The following is a 20,109-nucleotide window of genomic DNA, read 5'->3' as shown; positions in this document are numbered from 1 at the left end:
ATTTCTTGAATTGTCCATACTCGACCTGTATACAATGCAATTAAATACTACCTGTACATTCAATGAGAAGTATGGAGTAAGACACCGAGGCACGGTAAATATTTTATTCACCCGCATACATCCTACCCACTAATGACATTATGTACAGTATCTCATAGATCATATGCTGTTATTGCTAATGGCACCTGCAACTAGCTAATGAAATAACCCTCAATTTTGGCACTGATTTAAAGACATTTCGATCCATGTCAATGCAGCTTCTTCTGCTTATGGCATACAAATATATAAAATACTTTTTAGTTGCATTCTGAAAACCGTACATGAACCAAAGTCACTGTTTAATGCCCGTACTTTACAACGTTGACATTCAGTTCCATATCTATGCACACAGTATAGTAGATTCTAAAAGCTGTCTTGGCAGCAAGCCCTGAATGTGTTTTTGCAGACACCACACTTGAAGTTTCTGACCTCACTGCTACAATTGGTGCCTCGTGATATGTCTGAATGAAAAGGGAAATCACATTCCATTGTAGGCTGGTCCTCCGCTGCCTTCGGGCACCACCCAGTTGATGTTCTGGCTGGGGTCCTTGATGTCGCACGTCTTGCAGTGCACGCAGTTCTGAGCGTTGATCTGCAACCTCATACCCTCTCCAGTTTCGAGTGGAACGTACTCATATACACCTAGTGAAAGGGAATGAAGGGAGTTAAGACAAATCTAATACTGTAAGTCTACTCTTGTGGTGACTCATATTTGATTGTTATCTGGAAACAGGTTTGCAGAGGCCACTACATGGGTTAATGACTGATGTGAGAAATGATAGCTATGCGGCCAGAATTACCGCAGGTGTGTGCAGTCCTCCCAGACAGTCAATATGTTTGTCACTATTCATTATCCATTAGATAATGAAATTACATTTCAATGATGGTACTACTTACAATGAACAAAAATATAAACATAACATGTAAAGTGTGTTGGTCCCATGTTTCATGACCTGAAATAAAAGATCCCAGAAATTTTCAATTTTGTTCAGTGTAAATGCATGGTACTGCACAGAACAAAAATGCAACGATTTTACAGAGTTACAGTTAATTGTAATAAAGGTTAAATAAAATGAATTTAACTAGGCAAGTCAATTAAGAACAAATTCTTACTTTCATTGACGGCCTAACCCGGTTGCCGCTGGGCCAATTGTGCGCCGCTCTATGGGACTCCCAAACATGACCGATTGTGATACAGCCTGGAATCAAACCAGGGTATGTAGTGACACCTCTAGCACGGAAATGCTGTGCCTTAGACCGCTGCGCCACTCGGGAGGCCCTAAACTATGGCTTTCACATGACTGGGAATACAGATATGCATCTATTGATCACAGATATCTTTTTTTTTTGTAGGGCCATGGATCAAAGCCAGTCATTATCTGGTGACCACCATTTGCCTCATGCAGCGTGACATCTTCGCATTGAGTTGATCAGGCTGTTGATTGTGGCCTGTGGAATGTTGTCCCACTTCTCTTCAATGGCTGTGCAAAGTTGCTGAATATGGGGGGGGGGGCCTAGAATACGCTGTCATACTTGTTGATCCAGAGCATCCCAAATGTGATCAATGGGTGACATATCTGGTGAGTATGCAGGCCATGGAAGAACTGGGACATTTTCAGCTTACAGGAATTGTGTGCAGATTCTTGCGACATGGGGCCATGCATTATGTTGAAACATGAGGTGATGGCAGAGATGAATAGCACAACAATGGGCCTCAGGTTCTCATCACGATAGCTCTTATGCCTGCCCATACCATAACCCCACCACCACTGGGCACTCTGTCGACAACATTGACATAGGCAAACTGCTTGCCCACACGTCTGCCATCTGCCCCATACTGGGGTTCATACATGAAGAGCATACTTCTCCAGTGTGGCTATCGAAGGTGAGCATTTTCCCAATAAAGTCAGTTACGACTCCATATTGCAATCAGGTCATGATCCTGGTGAGGACAACGAGCAAGCAAATTAACTTCCCTGAGACGGTTTCTGACAGTTTGTGCAGAAATTCTTTGGTTGTGCACACCAAAAGTTTAATCCGCTGTCCGGGTAGCTGGTCTCAGACCTGTAGGTGGAGAAACTGGATGTGGAGGTCCTGGGCTGGCGAAGTTACACGTGTTTTGCAGTTGTGAGGCCGGTTGTATGTACTGCCAAATTCTCTAAAACGACATGGGAGGCAGCTTATGGTGGGAGAAATGAACATTACATTTTCTGGAAACATCTCTGGTAGACATTCCTGCAGTCAGCATGCCAATTGCACGCTCCCACAAAACTTGAGACATCTCGGCCATTGTGTTGTGTGACCAAACTGCACATTTTAGAGTAGCCTTTTATTGTTCCCAGCACAAGATGCACCTGTATAATGATCTTGCTGTTTAATCACCTTCTTGATATGCCACACCCGTCAGGTAGATGGATCATCTTGGCAAATGAGAAATGCTCACTAACAGGGATGTAAACAAATTTGAGAGAAATAAGCTTTTTGTGCATATGACAATTTTTGGGGGTCTTTGATTTCAGATCATGAAACATGAGACCAACACTTTACATGTTGCGTTTATATTTTTGTTCAGTGTATTTAATGGGTGGTACTAAAAGGTTTGTAAATAGTTACATTCTTTATGGATGGGAAACCATGAAAGAGATGCAGATATATAAATCCCAGGTTCTGGGTCAGTAATTTTGGCCAGACATCTGAAGAAGACAGATTTCTAACAGTGTTGTCTGCATATCAAATCAATCATACTGTATTTATTACAGCTCTGCCTCTGTAGCAGTATTGGGTTTGATATTAATTTCACAGAGAATAAACCTGGCTGTGCCGAACAATATCAATGTCGAGTCATATTGGTTGTGCAGGCAATGACAGCACTTGGAAGCAGCAATGGTGTGCACTGTGCTTGGGTTTACTTTATTGATAGATGGTCAGGTCTTTCAGTGGACAGTCATAACAGAGAGGAAGAGGCGATGCGAGAGGTTTTAAATCTGTCCAGAAAAATAAGCCCACCAAGTAGGGTTGCACATTTTGGGGAATATTCAAAAAAGTGGAAACTTTGTGGGAATTGATGGGAATATATGCAAATTAATATTAATACCATTTAAATGTAGATGTTTTTTGCTTTGGATGTATTTACCATATGGAGACAAACAAAACTTTTACCTTATCAAAAGTAGACATAATTGCAAATTATTTAATCCTCCCAATAGAAAAATTGAACTTTGATTAAATGAGTTGACTCTTCATATGGGATATCACTGAGCAACAAAACAAAGGGAATATTGAATGATCCACAATGATCCATCGCATCTCCCAAAAACATTTTCAGCAAACATCTGTAAAATAATAGTCTAGAAACTAAAGCTTTGGTTGTCTTCCTCTCAGGCTTCCAGGTCTTCTTCCTGGACCTCCTCAATGTCCACCTCTTGAACATCAGACTCTGAGGCCTCATCTTCACTGTCACTTTCCAACCTTGTTGAGGATGTCTCGTTGTCAGGCTCAAAAAGCCTCCAATTCCCCGGATGGCCACCAACCCTCATATTGGTCAGCCTGTTGCGTGCTTTGGTGTGCGTGTTCCCAAACAAGGACCAGTTGCGCTCTGAGGCGGCTGATGTTGGTGGGATTTGGAGGATGATGGAGGCAACTTGGGAAAGAGCCTCAGATCCACAAAGTCCCTTCCACCAGGTGGCTAATGAGATATGTTGGCACGACTGCCATATTGCATCTCCATCCCAAAGCCCTTGCTTGGAAGTGTACTTTGCCAGTCTGCCAAGAATCTTGCCCTCATCCAGGCCAAGGCGGCGATACACAGTAGTGATGACACCATAGGCCTTGTTGATCTCTGCACCAGACAGGATGCTCTTGCCAGCATACTTGGGGTCCAGCATGTACGCTGCGGAGTGTATGGGCTTCAGGCAGAAGCAGCGTAGCAGGGCAGAAATTTGACAAACAAACTTGTTAGAAAGGTGGCATCCTACAACTGTCCCACGTTGAAAGTCACTGAGCTCTTCAGTAAGGCCATTCTACGCCAATGTTTGTCTATGTAGATTGCATGGCTGTGTGCTTGATTCTATACATCTGTCATATACACCTGTCGGCAACGGGTGTGACTGAAATAGCCAAATCCACTCATTTGTATCTCAAAACGCCTGGAGGCACAACAGTAATATTACACAGAAATCTTCAGAGATGTGAAGCACGACTGCAATAGAAGACAACCTGGCAGAGGTGGATTAATAGAAAATTACTGAAGTAAAAGTGAAAGTCACCCAGTAAAATACTACTACTCGAAGTCTGAAAGTATTTGGTTTTAAATATACTTAAAATATGAAAAGTACATTTAATTGCTAAAATATACTTACGTATTAAAAGTATAAATAATTTCAAATTCCTTATATTAAGCAAACCAGACGGCACCATTTTCTTGTTTTTAAAATGCATGGATAGCCAGGGTCACACTCCAACACTCAGACATTATTTACAAAAGATGTATGTGTGTTTTTTGAGTCTGCCAGAACATAAGGCAGTAGGGATAACCACGTGTTATCTTGATAAGTGCATGAATTTTACAATTTTCCTGTTCTGCTAAGCATTCAAAATGTAGAGTTATTTTGGGTGTCAGGGAAAAGTATGGAGTAAAAAGTACAATATTTTCTTTAGGAATGTAGTGAAGTAAAAGTTGCCGAAAATATAAATAGTAAAGTGCAGATACGCCAAAAAACATAAGTAGTACTTTTAAGTATTTTTTACACTACTGCAACCTGGAACACAACCCGTAACATATTTCTCATACCTATCCAACCCTTTAAGGTCTAAGTGATGTTCCTATGGTGTATGGGCGAAGGATGGATGTGTAATTGTGCATCAGTGGTACCTGCTGGACAGAAGCGCTGCTCAGGCCCATCGTAGATGGCCAGGTTGTTGGCCACGGGGACACTGTCGTCCTTCAGGGTAAGGTGGGGGGGCTGGTCCCCCTCGTGGTTGGTGCCACTTAGAGCCACAGAGGAGAGCAGGTCGAAGCTCAGCTTGCCGTCGGGCTTGGGGTACTCGATGGCCGTGCACTCCTTAGCCGGTCTCAGCTGGGCCGAGTCCAGGCCTAGGGTAAAATAGTTGGAAGTTATCAAACCTTACAGGGCAGACCAGATAAAATAACCTTGGTTTGTTCCCTGAGGCAATTCACTCAGCCTGGGAGCATGATTTTGCTGTTGCCTTGTCCAAAGACAAATTGGCTTAAACAGAAAGACTAGCATCCAGGAGAGGGCTACTTTTTATTCTTACATTTAAATATCTCTTTGCTTCTCAATTTTTGGGGAAAATTTGTTCAAGACTGTACTATTGTCTTTCTCTTTTGTCAACTATTCACCACATTTTATGCACTGCAGTGCTAGCTAGCTGTAGCTTATGCTTTCAGTACTAGATTCATTATCTAGCATATCTTAGCTTCTGGGACTGAGTAGCAGGCAGTTTACTCTGGGCACCTTATTCATCCAAGCTACTCAATACTGCCCCCAGCCATAAGTTAAAGAGTTGCTATATAACCATCTGATGAACGTATCATACAAAACAACCTCAATATGTTGTACCTGCATGTTTCAGTGTCCATGGCTCCTTCCCTCTGAGTATCCAATAGAAGACACCGGTGTAGACCATGCCCCCGTACAGCCCAAAGTAGCTGTGGAATGAGGGCCTGATGTTCCTTACTGAGTACAGCTCTTTCCAGATCCAAGACTTCTTTAAATTGTCCTCATATTCAGGTACATGAAGTCCTAGAGGACATCAGATAAACTAATTGTAAAGCAGAAGATGTTAGAATATCACCCACAAATTAAACTGCTCATTTACTTTTTGTGTAAAAATTCCATTCATGTACATACAAAAATTAAACTGGAAAGAAGCAATTAACATCATTGTTCTCCTATTGGCATTAGTGATAAGAGTCTCGTCAACAAATTACACTCTTTAATAGTGTATTAAGTGCATATTTTATTGTGTTGAAATGTGCCTTATGTTTCACCTCAAGTAACGAGAGGTGTGTGTGCATTTAATCAAAGGAAAGGGTTTTGGTCTGGCTTAATCCTTAAGAGTCCCTGTGCGTCAATCTAATTACCACAATAACAAAATCCCCATCAAAATCTGTCTGTTTAAGCTAGATGTGTTTTTTTGGTATGGGCTGCATCTTAATCCACCACATCCGCTTATGTGGGCCTTCCGCATCTGAGGTGGAAGGTGGCTGTGCTAAAGTGGTGTTTGTCAGACCAGGAGATATCCCGAAAATCAGTCTTCTCATGAAAAGGTTTGCGGAGTCCAATTGCTTTGGCCTACAAAATAATATGATCACCATGGAAATATGAGACTCTCACAATGGTCCCCCACCCCCAGCAGTTAGGCTACCTGCAGTTTCAGATGCTAGGTCCTTGGCTGTGACTTTGGGGAAGATGGCCTCTGCGGCCAGCATGCCACTCTTCATGGCCGTGTGGGTGCCTTTAATCTTTGGTACGTTCATGAAGCCTGGACTGCATCCGATAAGCATCCCCCCAGGGAATGTCACTTTAGGTAGGCACTGGATGGAAGAACAGACAGGTAAGATTATAATCTTTAATGAACCCTCAGAACCAGTGGAAAACCTGACATCAGATTGATGCATTTCCCATTTTTGCTGCCAAGACACACAGTAGCCAGGTTCCCATTGACCCAGGTTTATTAAACACAAGCAATGTCGCTAAAATGTTTTTTCAAAAATCAAAACCATTTTTATCTGTTTGACAGGGATGGATTTTTATTTTGTGAAACTTTCTTTATAATGGAAACTGATGACTGATTAATAATTTCAAGGTACATGGGGCACATGATGTCATCACATAACTATAAAGCTCCACTCCACATTGAATTGTAAACGCTACTGCTTGCTAAAATCAAATTTTTCAACTATCAAAACTGTTTATTTGCAGGATAAGGATTGTCTTGACTTTAGAGAATGCCTGTATTGCTTCACCTTGCATTTCTAGTTGGCTGGCAAGTTTCACCATTCAATTATTTCAGATCTGAAGGAGTGCAAGTTAGCACATGAGAATTATTAGAATATGGATGATATTAGTTAATTCTTGCATTCTATCCATGCTGACTTTTGGGGGCTATACCTGAGACATATAGGTAAGAGGGCATACAGGCTGTCCCCAATTTATTAATGCACAACATCTAAATTAATCATGGAAACACTTCAAGCACTTTTATGCAACACAAGATTGTTTTTTTTGTTTTTTGCGACTTCATTACATCATTAAGTCCAGCTGTTTTTATTGACACAAGACAGTCCAATGGAAACGCACCGTAGCAGGCAATTGTCACATCTACTTTCTATGCAAACTCTATAAAAAAAAACAATAGAAAATGGACAAGTTAATGGAAACAGCTATCGTCACTGAAGCATGCACAGTGCCACACACTCACACACCTTTGAGTAGTTCATAAATAATATACACATGACACACACACCTGATAGCCTCCCTCATTGAGCGCCCTGGCTCCGTAAGCGATTCTGTTCCCTCCCTCCAGGGTCTTGGCAATGAATGGGTGGTGCTTCCATCGCTGGAACTCTCTGAAAGGGCTGAGGTATGGGTTGGTGTAGTCAAGCCCAACCTGGGAGTGGGGTAATACACAAGATTCGTTTTTGACCTAAATGTATGATCTACATAAAAGTTAACTATACACATCTTAGGGCTGTGCATATAAAGTGGCTATGTTGAGCGTAACAGTGATAACTTTAAACAGGTCCTATACGCTAGATTTAGAGTTATTTAGCAACTCTAGTTGTGAATTATACAAACCTTAGAATGTCTTAGAAATCAAAACATATATGGGCTGCATGGTGCGACTATAGGCTATTGATGATTTGAGAGAATCGCAAAAAAGCTTGCCCCCTGTTCCTTGCCTCAGGTTGCACATGCTGTTCTCTCATCAAGTGATCATATTTTCACCCTCCAGACTATTCTCAATGTAATTTTGTCTTTACTTATATGTAAAATTAGTTTTGATTTAGAATGGCCCATTATCAAATGGATAGGAACAGGTGCAGGGGCCAAAATACATCCGTATGCACCCGAATAGCGAATGGAGGCCACTTTCCCAAGGTTAGTTTTTTAATCATGCCAGTTAACCAAGTGAAATATGTTCAGAAACATCAAAAGTAAATCATTTTCACAATGAAACACATTTCATTAAACTGACCCTCTTTCTGCGCACTCGAGAAAGGAATGAAGGAGAGCGAGGAGAGATGGAGATATTCTGTAGCTACTGTGGGGCAAAAAAGTATTTAGTCAGCCACCAATTGTGAAAGTTCTCCCACTTCAAAAGATGAGGCCTGTAATTTATCATAGGTACACTTCAACCACGACAGACAAAAAAAATCCAGAAAATCACATTGTAGGATTTTTAATGAATTTATTTGCAAATTATGGTGGAAAATAAGTATTTGGTCAATAACAAATGTTTATCTCAATACTTTTTTATATACCCTTTGTTGGCAATGACAGAGGTCAAACGTTTTCTGTAAGTCTTCACAAGGTTTTCACACACTGTTGCTGGTATTTTGGCCCATTCCTCCATGCAGATCTCCTCTAGAGCAGTGATGTTTTGGGGCTGTTGCTGGGCAACACGGACTTTCAACTCCCTCCAAAGATTTTCTATGGGGCTGAGATCTGGAGACTGGCTAGGCCACTCCAGGACCTTGAAATGCTTCATACGAAGCCACTCCTTCGTTGCCCGGGCGGTGTGTTTGGGATCATTGTCATGCTGAAAGACCCAGCCATGTTTCATCTTCAATGCCCTTGCTGATGGAAGGAGGTTTTCACTCAAAATCTCATGATACATGGCCCCATTCATTCTTTCCTTTACACGGATTAGTCGTCCTGGTCCCTTTGCAGAAAAACAGCCCCAAAGCATGATGTTTCCTCCCCCATGCTTCACAGTAGGTATGGTGTTCTTTGGATGCAACTCCGCATTCTTTGTCCTCCAAACACAACGAGTTGAGTTTTTACCAAAAAGTTATATTTTGGTTTTATCTGACCATATGACATTCTCCCAATCTTCTTCTGGATCATCCAAATGCTCTCCAGCAAACTTCAGACGGGCCTGGACATGTACTGGCTTAAGCAGGGGGACACGTCTGGCACTGCAGGATTTGAGTCCCTGGCGGCGTAGTGTGTTACTGATGGTAGGCATTGTTACTTTGGTCCCAGCTCTCTGCAGGTCATTCACTAGGTCCCCCCGTGTGGTTCTGGGATTTTTGCTCACCGTTCTTGTGATCATTTTGACCCCACGGGGTGAGATCTTGTGTGGAGCCCCAGATCGAGGGAGATTATCAGTGGTCTTGTAGGTCTTCCATTTCCTAATAATTGCTCCCACAGTTGATTTCTTCAAACCAAGCTGCTTACCTATTGCAGATTCAGTCTTCCCAGCCTGGTGCAGGTCTACAATTTTGTTTCTGGTGTCCTTTGACAGCTCTTTGGTCTTGGCCATAGTGGAGTTTGGAGTGTGACTGTTTGAGGTTGTGGACAGGTGTCTTTTATACTGATAACAAGTTCAAACAGGTGCCATTAATACAGGTAACGAGAGGAGGACAGAGGGGCCTCTTAAAGAAGAAGTTACAGGTCTGTGAGAGGAGGAAATCTTGCTTGTTTGTAGGTGACCATATACTTATTTTCCACCATAATTTGCAAATAAATTCATTTTTTTTCTCATTTTGTCTGTCATAGGTGAAGTGTACCTATGATGAAAATTACAGGCCTCTCTCATCTTTTTAAGTGGGAGAACTTGCACAATTGGTGGCTGACTAAATACTTTTTTGCCCCACTGTAAATGTAAAATGTGTCAGCCTATTAATTATGAAAATATATTATTACAAGGCTATTCAACATCAAATACAAATTCACTATCATTGTAGGCTAACTCTGTAAGCCGCCCTGCACAATAAATGAGCCAACAGCATCTCCTAGACCTACAGTATATATTCTCTCCCAGACTCATGCATAGAACGTTTGGAGCGTAACATAAGATAACCAGTCCATCCAGAACGCATACCATTACAGTCCACACTCAAATGCGATTACTAGAATTTGTAAAAAATAATAATTGTATTAGGCTTCACCAATTATGTGCCAAAGACATCTTAAATCTGTTTATATTTTGTATGCTTTTGCACAACATATGATAGGCTACTACGCTACCGTATAACAGCACAATCGTTATTTGATTTTAAGGTTTTTTTTAGACAGTGATTACCGCTGTGAGTCTTCCTGGGTAAGTCTAAGAGCTTTGCACACTTGGATTGTACAATATTTGCACATTATTATTTTAAAAATTCTTCAAGCTCTGTCAAGTTGGTTGTAGATTATTGATAGACAACCATTTTCAAGAATTGCCATAAGATTAGTCTTGATAAGAAACTCTAGTGTATACTGTATTTGGCCTTGTATTTTAGGTTTAGGGCTGTCCCCCCAAAAAATTATAATCTTGGTCAACCAAGAATGTGGGAGATCTGTCGACGTGCCCTTGAGCAGGGCGTTGACCCTGGATGCTTCGTTGTGTCGTTCTGAATGGGAGTCTGTTGGATGACTGGTGTAGTGTAGTTGTTGAGCGGGCTTCACTACAAGTATATTGTATGTTTTTGGATATTCAATTTAAAAAAATAGTCCAACTTTTTTTTTTAAATAGTTGATTGGTCGAAAGAACAGACAATTGGCTGAAATTTTTAAACGTATTTTTCCATATATTAGATACATCCTGTGTGTTTTAAACAAATCAACTATACGCACTGAGCTTGTCTGATGCCTTAAGCGAACTGTTTGATTAAATAATTAAGACACATAAATGACTAGAGGGATTCCAACTGCAACTGATTTGATTGTGCCGGGCCTGGCTCAGACGTGTAAAAAAAAAGACAGCTAGTGACAGTGTGACAAGCACCAGATGTCTTGCTCTCCTCCCTGCTGCAGCAACTACCACAGAACATCAGTGTATCGCGCCTTCCGTGTTGCTGAAGCTGCAACATAAATATAGCCATTTGACTGAAAAGTTGTTTACCGAAATCACTCAATTGTTTAGAAAAAAATCATTCCCTATTCCCTCAACCCTTGCTCTCTTTACGTGACATGTAACATCGCATGTACGTGACCGATAGGACCTGACCTATAGCTTATCATAATCACATTTATAAAAAGGTTATAACACCATAATACATGTAACTGCAATATGGATGCAGAGGATGTAACAAATACATCTTTAATAAACCCTGTTTGATTGATATGTATCAAGTCTGGTAAGACTTTTGCCATTCTATTGATTATAAGTTTTGTTATTATTTGTCACAATTTATTAAACTTACGAGCCTATAAATCAGCAGGCGACTACAGATTTTCCTGGTTTTAATATAACTGAAATAACTATTTGATACATGGAACTAGGAAGCACTGAATTGAATGATGTGTGTTGTCCTTTGTGTAAATAGGAGGGGCCTACTTTGTCCCAAAATGTTGAATGGAAAGCCATCCATTCCTGCTGCTTACCTCTGTGTGAATGTTTAACAGTATCTAATATTTATTCTTGGGTGATCTGTTTTTAGAGATTATTTTTGGTTTGCTGATAGTTGCTTCAGAGTTGTTGAGTCTAAGAAGGATATAGGATCCATCCAACTGTTGTTTAATTGTGATTTATATAAATTGTGAATGCTTTCTGAGGCCTATGAGTCTGCATAAGCTTCAATGTTCTACATGCTACGTATTAAACGCTTTGAAATAATCGTCACCTTAGAAAGCGCTGTCCTTTTCGTTGTGTTTGGCGTTGAAACAACATCCTCAACGACCATGTTTTCCACTCAGTTTCAACCTGCTGTTGAACATCTTTCTTCAAATTGATCGATCACAGTGAGGTCAAACAATGTCACCTAACGGTGGGTTTTAAAACCATAATACTATTTTGATTATGTGTTTGATTTGAATTTCGAAGGCATTTGCATTATGTTAGAGTGGTTAGAGGGACAATAGAGAGCTGAGTAACAGACCATTAGCGACTTGATGGTTAGCGAGTTGGGTACCATAACAATGCATGTCCAGAGTGCATAAAAGGAGATTACCGTGACTCAGCGGTCACTGCGGTCGTGTCTCATGACTGCCGGTGTGGTGGTCACCATAACAGCCCTAAGTTGTTGTTTTAGGCCTAATTAAGATTCACATAAGCTGACAAGCATCCCCTTAAAAAGGCCAATAAGATAAATGGGTATAGTACATTGACATACACTGATCTCAGTGGTAAAAAGGTTACTTCATTTTGAGTTCAGACCGTTTGAAAGTGTTAGCATGTCTAGTAGTTTGACTGTTGCCATTAAATGGCATCAAGGAACCAAAATGGCCACCATAACAGGGACTCACCACAACGCCCAAGGCCACCAGTGGCTCACCCTCGTTCAGGTGGTAGAGGAAGGAGCCGCCGTACGTGTTCCTGTTCAGGGGCCAGCCCACCGAATGCTCCACTCTGCCCGGTCTCCACTTCTTCTCATCAATCAGCCACACCTGGTCAAACAGAAAAATAACACCATTCATGGAAGTCGTTCTGCATAAAAGCATCTGTTAAATGACTACAATGTAAAATGTAATCAATATGCCATTCTAATTTGGATCCACTTAGAAATAATAGCTGCTACAAATTATAATAAATGAATGGACCCTTTCAATCTGTAATGGATGACTGGTTGAAAACAGAAAAACAATTATAGAGTATTTGTTTAATTCTGCCCAAATAAAAATACACTTTGAGAAAGACACTTTGGGATTTGAGGGGGCAGGGAGAGTTACCTCTTTTAGGCCAATGGCGTAAGTCTGTGGTTCACAGTTCTCTCGGAGGTTGAACTGCCTGTAGAGCTGCTTGGCCAAGTGGCCATGGCAGCCCTCTCCGAACAGTGTCACTTTAGCATGGAGTTCCATTCCCCTCTCAAACACATCCTGCAGAGGCAATGTAGAGGAGCATGTTATTCTGATACACCAGGGATGAGGCTACTTGTCATAAATACTCTATTCACTGCTGATTCTCCCTTGTTTTTCATCAAACTTGCCATTTTCACAGCCCATCTCTAAACTCCCAAAGTCATACTGTATGCTTCACATTGGTGAATAAGTGACTGTACTTCAGAAGTTTACCTTTGGCGAACCATCCTTAGCGATGCCCACGTCATTGGTGGCAATTCCTTTCACACTTCCATCTTCATGAAACAAAACCTAAAAAACACAATCAGAAATTAAACACTTTAGAAAGTAGAATACAAGCGAACACGATCAATGAAAGCCTGTCATGTCCAGTCAACACATCACAGTGAAATCAGTTATCGATCTCAGGCATGAAAACCCCTCAAAATATCACGGCCAATATTTGGACAACGGCATCCAATTATGTAAATGTTTACAGAGAAAAAGCTGACGTTCGAGAAAAGATCAATGTAGCTTGTCAACAGTAATTGTCAACCCTACACTAGTAAGATGGCCTGTGTTTTCTTAAAATGTGAGAGAGGTAGAGAGTGGGCAGGGCTCACTCACCTCAGCAGCAGCGTAGCCGGGGTATATCTCCACTCCTAGCTCCTCAGCCTGCTCTCCCAACCAACGCACAAAGTGTCCCAGCCGCACAATGTAGTTCCCATGGTTGTTCATGGGCAGACCTATAGAAAAATCAAACAATTGTACAAAAACAGACTGAACAGTCAAAGCTAATACCATCATTTCTGTATGTTTATAACAGAGCTTACATGTGACAAGCTAGAGGTGTCATTTCATGTAAACATGCATGTGACTTTACCTGGCAACATTGGGACAGGGATCCGGTATTTCTTGGTTAGAAGGCTAAACACATCCTCTGTCACTGGTGTGTTCAAGGGTGCCTAAGGGAAGAGTACAAAAACAACGTTAGCACTTTATCTTTAGTCTGTGTTGCTTGAAGACATTCCAGTGGGAAGTATCACAGTGTTGTCTGGGACTGTGATGTACTTCCATAGTTCTCTAAGAATGAAAAAAAAGACCAAGAAAATGCCAGGTCTATATCCTGTGTGTATCCGTCGAACACAAGATGTCTGAATTGAGCATATGCTGCATATCCCTCACAGTCATTCTAATAAAGAGCAGAGATGTGGACAATTTCAATTTAATCTCTCTCAGTGGAAAGAAACTCCTGCAGAGTAAACTCAGTGAGAAGATGCTTCTTTCCTCTGAATGACGTTGTAATATTGTAACATTTACAACAGACCGACTGAAGTAGCCTCCAATTTAATTTTTTACTTTAGTTTCTTTCGTAAATATTTTCTTAACTCCATTTCTTGAACTGCATTGTTGGTTAAGGGCTTGTAAGTAAGCATTTCACAGTAAGGTCTAAACCTGTTGTATTCAGCACGTGTGACAAATAAAATTTGATTTGTGAGGGCATTTCAGTTTTTCCCCTAAATGCATTTAGCAGCAGTGCTCCGCCGGGGAAGAACCCCCCCCAGAACACATTATTGCCCCCAGCAACTCTGCCACCGCTGCTGAAAAGAATTCTAGGGGAAACCCTGCATTTCATTTATAAATCTCATTCTCTCAGTGGAACTAGGAGCTTAATTCAATTCATGAATGTGTATGGTGAACTGACACCAACTCTGCAATAACTAATAGAATAAAATAAGTAAAATCCAAATATTAGAAGTTTTTGCTCAAAAATTCTCATTTACCCAGAGTAGATGTCACCAGTCAAATAAGCTTGCCAGTTAGACCTAATGAATGATATTGTTGCTTGTCTCCATTACCTGAAGTAAGGAATACACACACACACACACAAGAAAGAAAAGCGAGTGGAGTTAAGGACAAGAATGAAGATGAGAGGAGAAAGTTAGAGACAAATTGAAAGTTAGAGACCCATTTATATGTAACAGTTAAAGCTAGAGACAGATAGCATACAGGTCCTACACACACACACACACACACACACACACACACACACACACACACACACACAAACACACAAACAAACAGAGACAGATGAGATGACAACCAGGGCTCAAAACTACTTTTAACTGGTTGCTAGGGCAGCAGCGATTTTTTTTTTTAGCTGGTCACGTTAGTTTTTGGTTCACAATTTGCTTGTAAATCTATACATTTTTTCAAGATTTATTCAAACAGCAATAGATATGCAGACCAGGTACTCAAAAAGTTAGGTTCGAAGTCGTGGTTGAATCTTTGCGATGCCCAATTCAGTCATCAGGCACTGTTTGAATGGACATTTCTAAAGGCTTTCCCAAAACACCTTCCCAATTAAATGTTGACTAAAAAGTAAGCCTACCTGACAGAATGATATCATGATGATTTGTATCAATTGGGGGACATTTGTTTTGCAATCTCATGTAGCCTACACTGTACAGTACAAAAACGCAGCTAGCCAAACAATGGTCTCCTGCAAGGCGTGCAATTTAATTAAAGGGTAACTACACCCTCTAATTAAGATTTTTTGATTGTTCCCAGACCTCAAAAGTGGTCTCCTGATGTGGTTTAAGCATTGTTGTGGACTTAGAACATCCATTTTCTTTTTTTGTGAGTGATAACCTAAAAACAAAAATGTGTGACTGTTCAAAATAAAATTGCTAACAGCCTTAATGACATTTGCGCAAACAATCAATGTAAATATGATATTCTCAAGTTAAAATTAAATTGTGTATGGAGGGTAAGTATTATAGGCTACTTGGTCAGCATGTAAATTAATAACAGCTACTTGGTTAGCATGCAAATTACAGATAATATTTAAATGATGCGCATCATCCACTTTCCCAGGCCAGTAGCTTTCAGCTGGCACTGGCCCAGTGTGCCACTAACAAATTTACTTTAAAATGTCAAGCCCTGCAAGGGCATGCTAATTTAAAGATGGCTAGTCATTATTAGCCTGGTTCTATGTGGAATGCAGGTACATTATGGGACACTGTAGAGTCCATGGAGAAAAAGAGCACCTCCTCCCAGCTGCCCACTGCCCTGAGGCTATAAAAAACTGTCACAACCTATAAATCCATGATAATTGAGAATTTCAATAAGCATTTTCCTACGGCTGGCCATGCTTTCCACCTGGCTACCCCTACCCCGGTCAACAGCCCTGCACCCCCACAGAAACATTCCCAAGCCTCCCCCATTTCTCCTTCACCCAAATCCAGATAGCAGATGTTCTGAAAGAGCTGCAAAATCTGGACCCCTACAAATCAGACGGGCTAGACAATCTGGACCCTCTCTTTCTGAAATGATCCACCGCAATTGTTGCAACCCCTATTACTAGCCTGTTCAACCTCTCTTTCGTATCGTCTGAGATCCCAAAAGATTGGAAAGCTGCCGCAGTCATCCCCCTCTTCAAAGGGGGAGACACTCTATACCCAAACTGTTACAGACCTATATCTATCCTACCCTGCCTTTCTAAGGCATTCGAAAGCCAAGTTAACAAACAGATCACCGACCATTTCGAATCCCTCCGTACCTTCCCCGCTATGCAATCTGGTCATGGGTGCACCTCAGCCACGCTCAAGGTCCTAAACGATATCATAACCGCCATTGATAAGAGACCATACTGTATTCATCGACCTGGCCAAGGCTTTCAACTCTGTCAATCATCGCATTCTTATTCGGAAGACTCAACAATCTTGGTTTCTCAAATGACTGCCTCACCTGGTTCACCAACTACTTCTCAGACAGAGTTCAGTGTGTCAAATTGGATTCTCTGATCCACCTCCACGCAGACGACACCGTTCTGTATACTTCTGGCCCTTCTTTGGACACTGTGTTAACTCCAGACGAGCTTCAATGCCATACAACTCTCCTTCTGTGGCCTCCAACTGCTCTTAAATGCAAGTAAAACTAAATGCATGCTCTGCAACCGATCGCTGCCCGCACCTGCCCGCCCATCCAGCATCACTACTCTGGACGGTTCTGAATTAGAATATGTGGACAACTACAAATACCTAGGTGTCTGGTTAGACTGTAAACGCTCGTTTTTCTTCTTCTATCCTTTGCACCCCAGTGTCTCTATTTGCACATTCATCTTCTGTACATCTATCACTCCCGTGTTTAATTGCTAACTCGCAGGTCGCAGTTGTAAGTGAGAACTTGTTCTCAACTAGCCTACCTGGTTAAATAAAATAAAATATATATTGAGCATTTAATACTTGGTGCGACCAAATCATGTGTTGGTGCCATCAACTTAAAAAAGTTGGTCGCAACAGTGTCACCAGTGGAAAAAGTCTTAAGCCCTGCACACTAACATACCCCTCTCTCCTTCCAGTCTGAGAAGAGCTCGTTGAGGGCGCTGGGCTCCAGGCAGGCCCCAGAGAGAGTGTGTGCGCCGATCTGAGAGGCCTTCTCCACCAGGCAGACACGCAGCTCCTTCTCCTGCTCATTGGCCAGCTGCTTTAGCCGGATGGCTGCCGACAGGCCTGCGGGACCCCCGCCCACTATCACCACATCAGCCTCGTCGGCAAACCGTTCCATCTCCACACCTGGACAGAGACAAAACACCACACACAAATAGGTGTGTCACCAACTGGGTTTGGAACTGTGTTAGCTCACTGAGCTACAGTGACAGTCATTAGCTTGGGAGAGTTCAAACAAGTCTTCAGGTCTCAGGCAAGGTTACACAAGCCTCTGTAAGACAAACTGGAATGAATAGCAGTATGTAGTACTATCTAATGTCAAAAGTGGAAATGTGTAGCGCTGACATGAGAGTTACAATAACTTAACTTACAAATAGTATACACTGAAGGACAAATGTTTGTTTTAGGAAGACATAAGCCTAATATATTCCCCAGTCACTCACATATGAGATTATTTAAAAGTTAACATGTGATTAGGTGAGAAAAACAAAGGTGTTTGGGTGTTGCATAATGCAATACATTCCATTTCAGACAGTGTGCCATAGATGAGGTGAACCATAGATGAGGAGGATTACGCCCATACAGGTCTTTGTCCCTGGGGCAGATTGTGTAATGTGATGTTATGTACCTTCACGTAGCTGGTCTTTGTCCCTGGGGCAGATTGTGTAGTGTGATGTTATGTACCTTCACGTAGCTGGTCTTTGTCCCTGGGGCAGATTGTGTAGTGTGATGTTATGTACCTTCACGTAGCTGGTCTTTGTCCCTGGGGCAGATTGTGTAGTGTGATGTTATGTACCTTCACATAGCTAGTCTTTGTCCCTGGGGCAGAATGTGCAGTGTGATGTTATGTACCTTCCCATCGTGGGTCTTTGTCCCTGGGGCAGATTGTGTAGTGTGATGTTATGCGAGGCGTTACTGCGGACGAGCATTTCCATCTCCATGTGTAGAGCTGTGGAGGTGCATGATCTGCTTTCACTGTTTTCAACACTCTTATACACCTCTGGGCTGCAAAGAACAAGGCAGATCCTTTCAGTGCCGACTGGGACTGGCAAGGAAGCTGATTAAGTTAGATCGTACTTTACACAAGTTATCTTATGCACTGTACTAACAATCACAGTCAAAAGTACACTCATGGTGGCCTGGGCAACTCATGTCACTGGTTATGATGTATCACACACCTGAAGGAGAAGTAACAAATTATCATGAAGTCATCATGTGAGTGTTTATTGGGCTATACAGCAGAACTGTACAATACACCGCAACTGAATGTGTCACTATTCTTCTGCCTAGCAGCTTGTGATATATTTGTATGGGCATGTGCATTTGTCAATAGGCACTCTCTTGTCTGAGATTGTCAGCAGAGTACTGGTATCAGCCAGATAAGTTATCACATATAGTAGTAACAAATCAGTACGAAAGAAAAAAAAAGACCTAGCCCTCTACATGATCCTCAACAGACTCTTCGTCAATCATCTCCCTGACCACCTTCCTCTGATCAAGCCATAAACTGTCCCTCTGAATCTTTGGAGGATCCATGCCCTCAAAGTCTTGGCCTCTATTGGTTACAATAACTGTAGCAAGCTAGAACGTTAGCTAGCTAGCCAGCCAAGTTACTTTCAAAAGTGCATATATTTATATTATTATAAGAGTGGTTTCAAAACACACAATGTAAGAGGAAACGTAGCTACCAATTTATTTTTGTTATACACATACTAAAATAATATTCTGACCCAAGGACAGTCGTTCATGTGCACATCTGATTTCAACTTTGCCCTACATTTGGTTTAGCTAGTTAGCTACAGTGCCAGAGTGGAGATAGCTAACGTTAACTAGCTAGCGTTAAAATATTTCACAAAGCTAATGTCACCCATCTTACTATGAAAATATTAGTGCATGCCAATCTCAAATTATAGCTAGGTAGTTTCGATAACTATCATTGACAAGTTAGGAGGACCAATATGTGTCATAAGGCAAGAGAGAGAACATGGAAATTGACACGACGTGTGCATAGCTAGCTAACTTACCTTGAATTGAATATCTGCTAGCTGGAAACATCGTATGAATTAACATTAGTCAGCTAGTACTAGCTAGCTCACCAGTTAGCAGCGGTAGTCTTTGGGTACATACGAAGTGCTCTCGCAGCTCAGCCACCCCAATGATCGTGCAACTCTGACTGCACCACAAATCTCTTCCAGAGACACGTTATAAAATTCGTCTCATAACACATACATAACATACCGTTGAAATGATCAGTAACTGCGCAGAAGCTGCAATGTTCAGGCACGTTCACGTGAGTGAAAAGAAGCGGTACCTGCGCAAATGTAGATCTCACACTGACTGGATTGACTCAGAGACATGTACACTGTAAGTAGTATCCGTTTCATAATCAAATCAAATTGTATTAGCCACATGCACCGAATACAACAGGTGTCGACCTTACAGTGAAATGCTTACCTACAAGCCCCTAACCAAAAATTACTGATAAGAATAAGATATAAAAATAACAAGTAATTAAAAAAAAAATATATATATATATACAGGGGGGTGCCAGTACAGAGTCAATGTGCGGGGGCACTGGCTAGTTGAGGTAGTATCTTCATGTAGGTAGAGTTAATTAAAGTTACTATGTATAGATGACAACAGAGAGTGGCAGTGGTGTGGGGAAGGGGGGG

The 20,109-nt window shown here is 41.5% G+C and overlaps 1 protein-coding gene across 3 annotated transcripts; it reads right to left on the bottom strand.

Moving 5' to 3' along the window:
* Positions 1-90: 90 nt before the first annotated feature.
* Positions 91-19,684, bottom strand: LOC112247601 (electron transfer flavoprotein-ubiquinone oxidoreductase, mitochondrial). 3 transcript variants are annotated; one of them, XM_024416406.2, is made up of 13 exons: positions 19,462-19,684; positions 18,290-18,442; positions 17,334-17,563; positions 13,870-13,951; positions 13,614-13,732; positions 13,221-13,298; positions 12,879-13,025; positions 12,456-12,596; positions 7,528-7,671; positions 6,427-6,595; positions 5,619-5,801; positions 4,910-5,131; positions 91-681 (listed from the first exon to the last, which is right to left on the bottom strand). In XM_024416406.2, the coding sequence occupies exons 1-13, from the start codon at positions 19,505-19,507 to the stop codon at positions 518-520; spliced, it is 1,878 nt and encodes a 625-aa protein (XP_024272174.1). In that variant the 5' UTR covers positions 19,508-19,684; the 3' UTR covers positions 91-517. The 3 variants fall into 3 exon arrangements, with proteins under 3 accessions (XP_024272174.1, XP_024272177.1, XP_024272176.1); XM_024416409.2 differs by having other exon boundaries at positions 19,534-19,684; XM_024416408.2 differs by lacking the exons at positions 18,290-18,442; positions 19,462-19,684 and adding an exon at positions 14,771-14,845 and having other exon boundaries at positions 17,334-17,462.
* Between the last annotated feature and the right edge of the window lie 425 nt (positions 19,685-20,109).

The sequence above is a fragment of the Oncorhynchus tshawytscha genome, linkage group LG21 (genome assembly GCF_018296145.1).
Source record: "Oncorhynchus tshawytscha isolate Ot180627B linkage group LG21, Otsh_v2.0, whole genome shotgun sequence".
In the NCBI taxonomy this organism is placed as follows: Eukaryota; Metazoa; Chordata; class Actinopteri; order Salmoniformes; family Salmonidae; genus Oncorhynchus; species Oncorhynchus tshawytscha.
Note: the sequence above shows the minus strand (reverse complement) of the source record. Positions and strands in the feature narration are given on the sequence as shown.

What these genes read in the sequence shown, in the direction of transcription:
- LOC112247601 (XM_024416406.2), bottom strand. Translation starts at nt 19,507, where the DNA reads ATGTTAATTCATACGATGTTTCCAGCTAGCAGATATTCAATTCAAG. An exon ending in CCCTGTCCCAATGTTGCCAG is followed by an intron (nt 13,733 to 13,869) that starts GTAAAGTCACAT and finishes ATTTTTCTATAG; the next exon opens with GTCTGCCCATGAACAACCAT. An exon ending in CTAAGGATGGTTCGCCAAAG is followed by an intron (nt 13,026 to 13,220) that starts GTAAACTTCTGA and finishes TTGCCTCTGCAG; the next exon opens with GATGTGTTTGAGAGGGGAAT.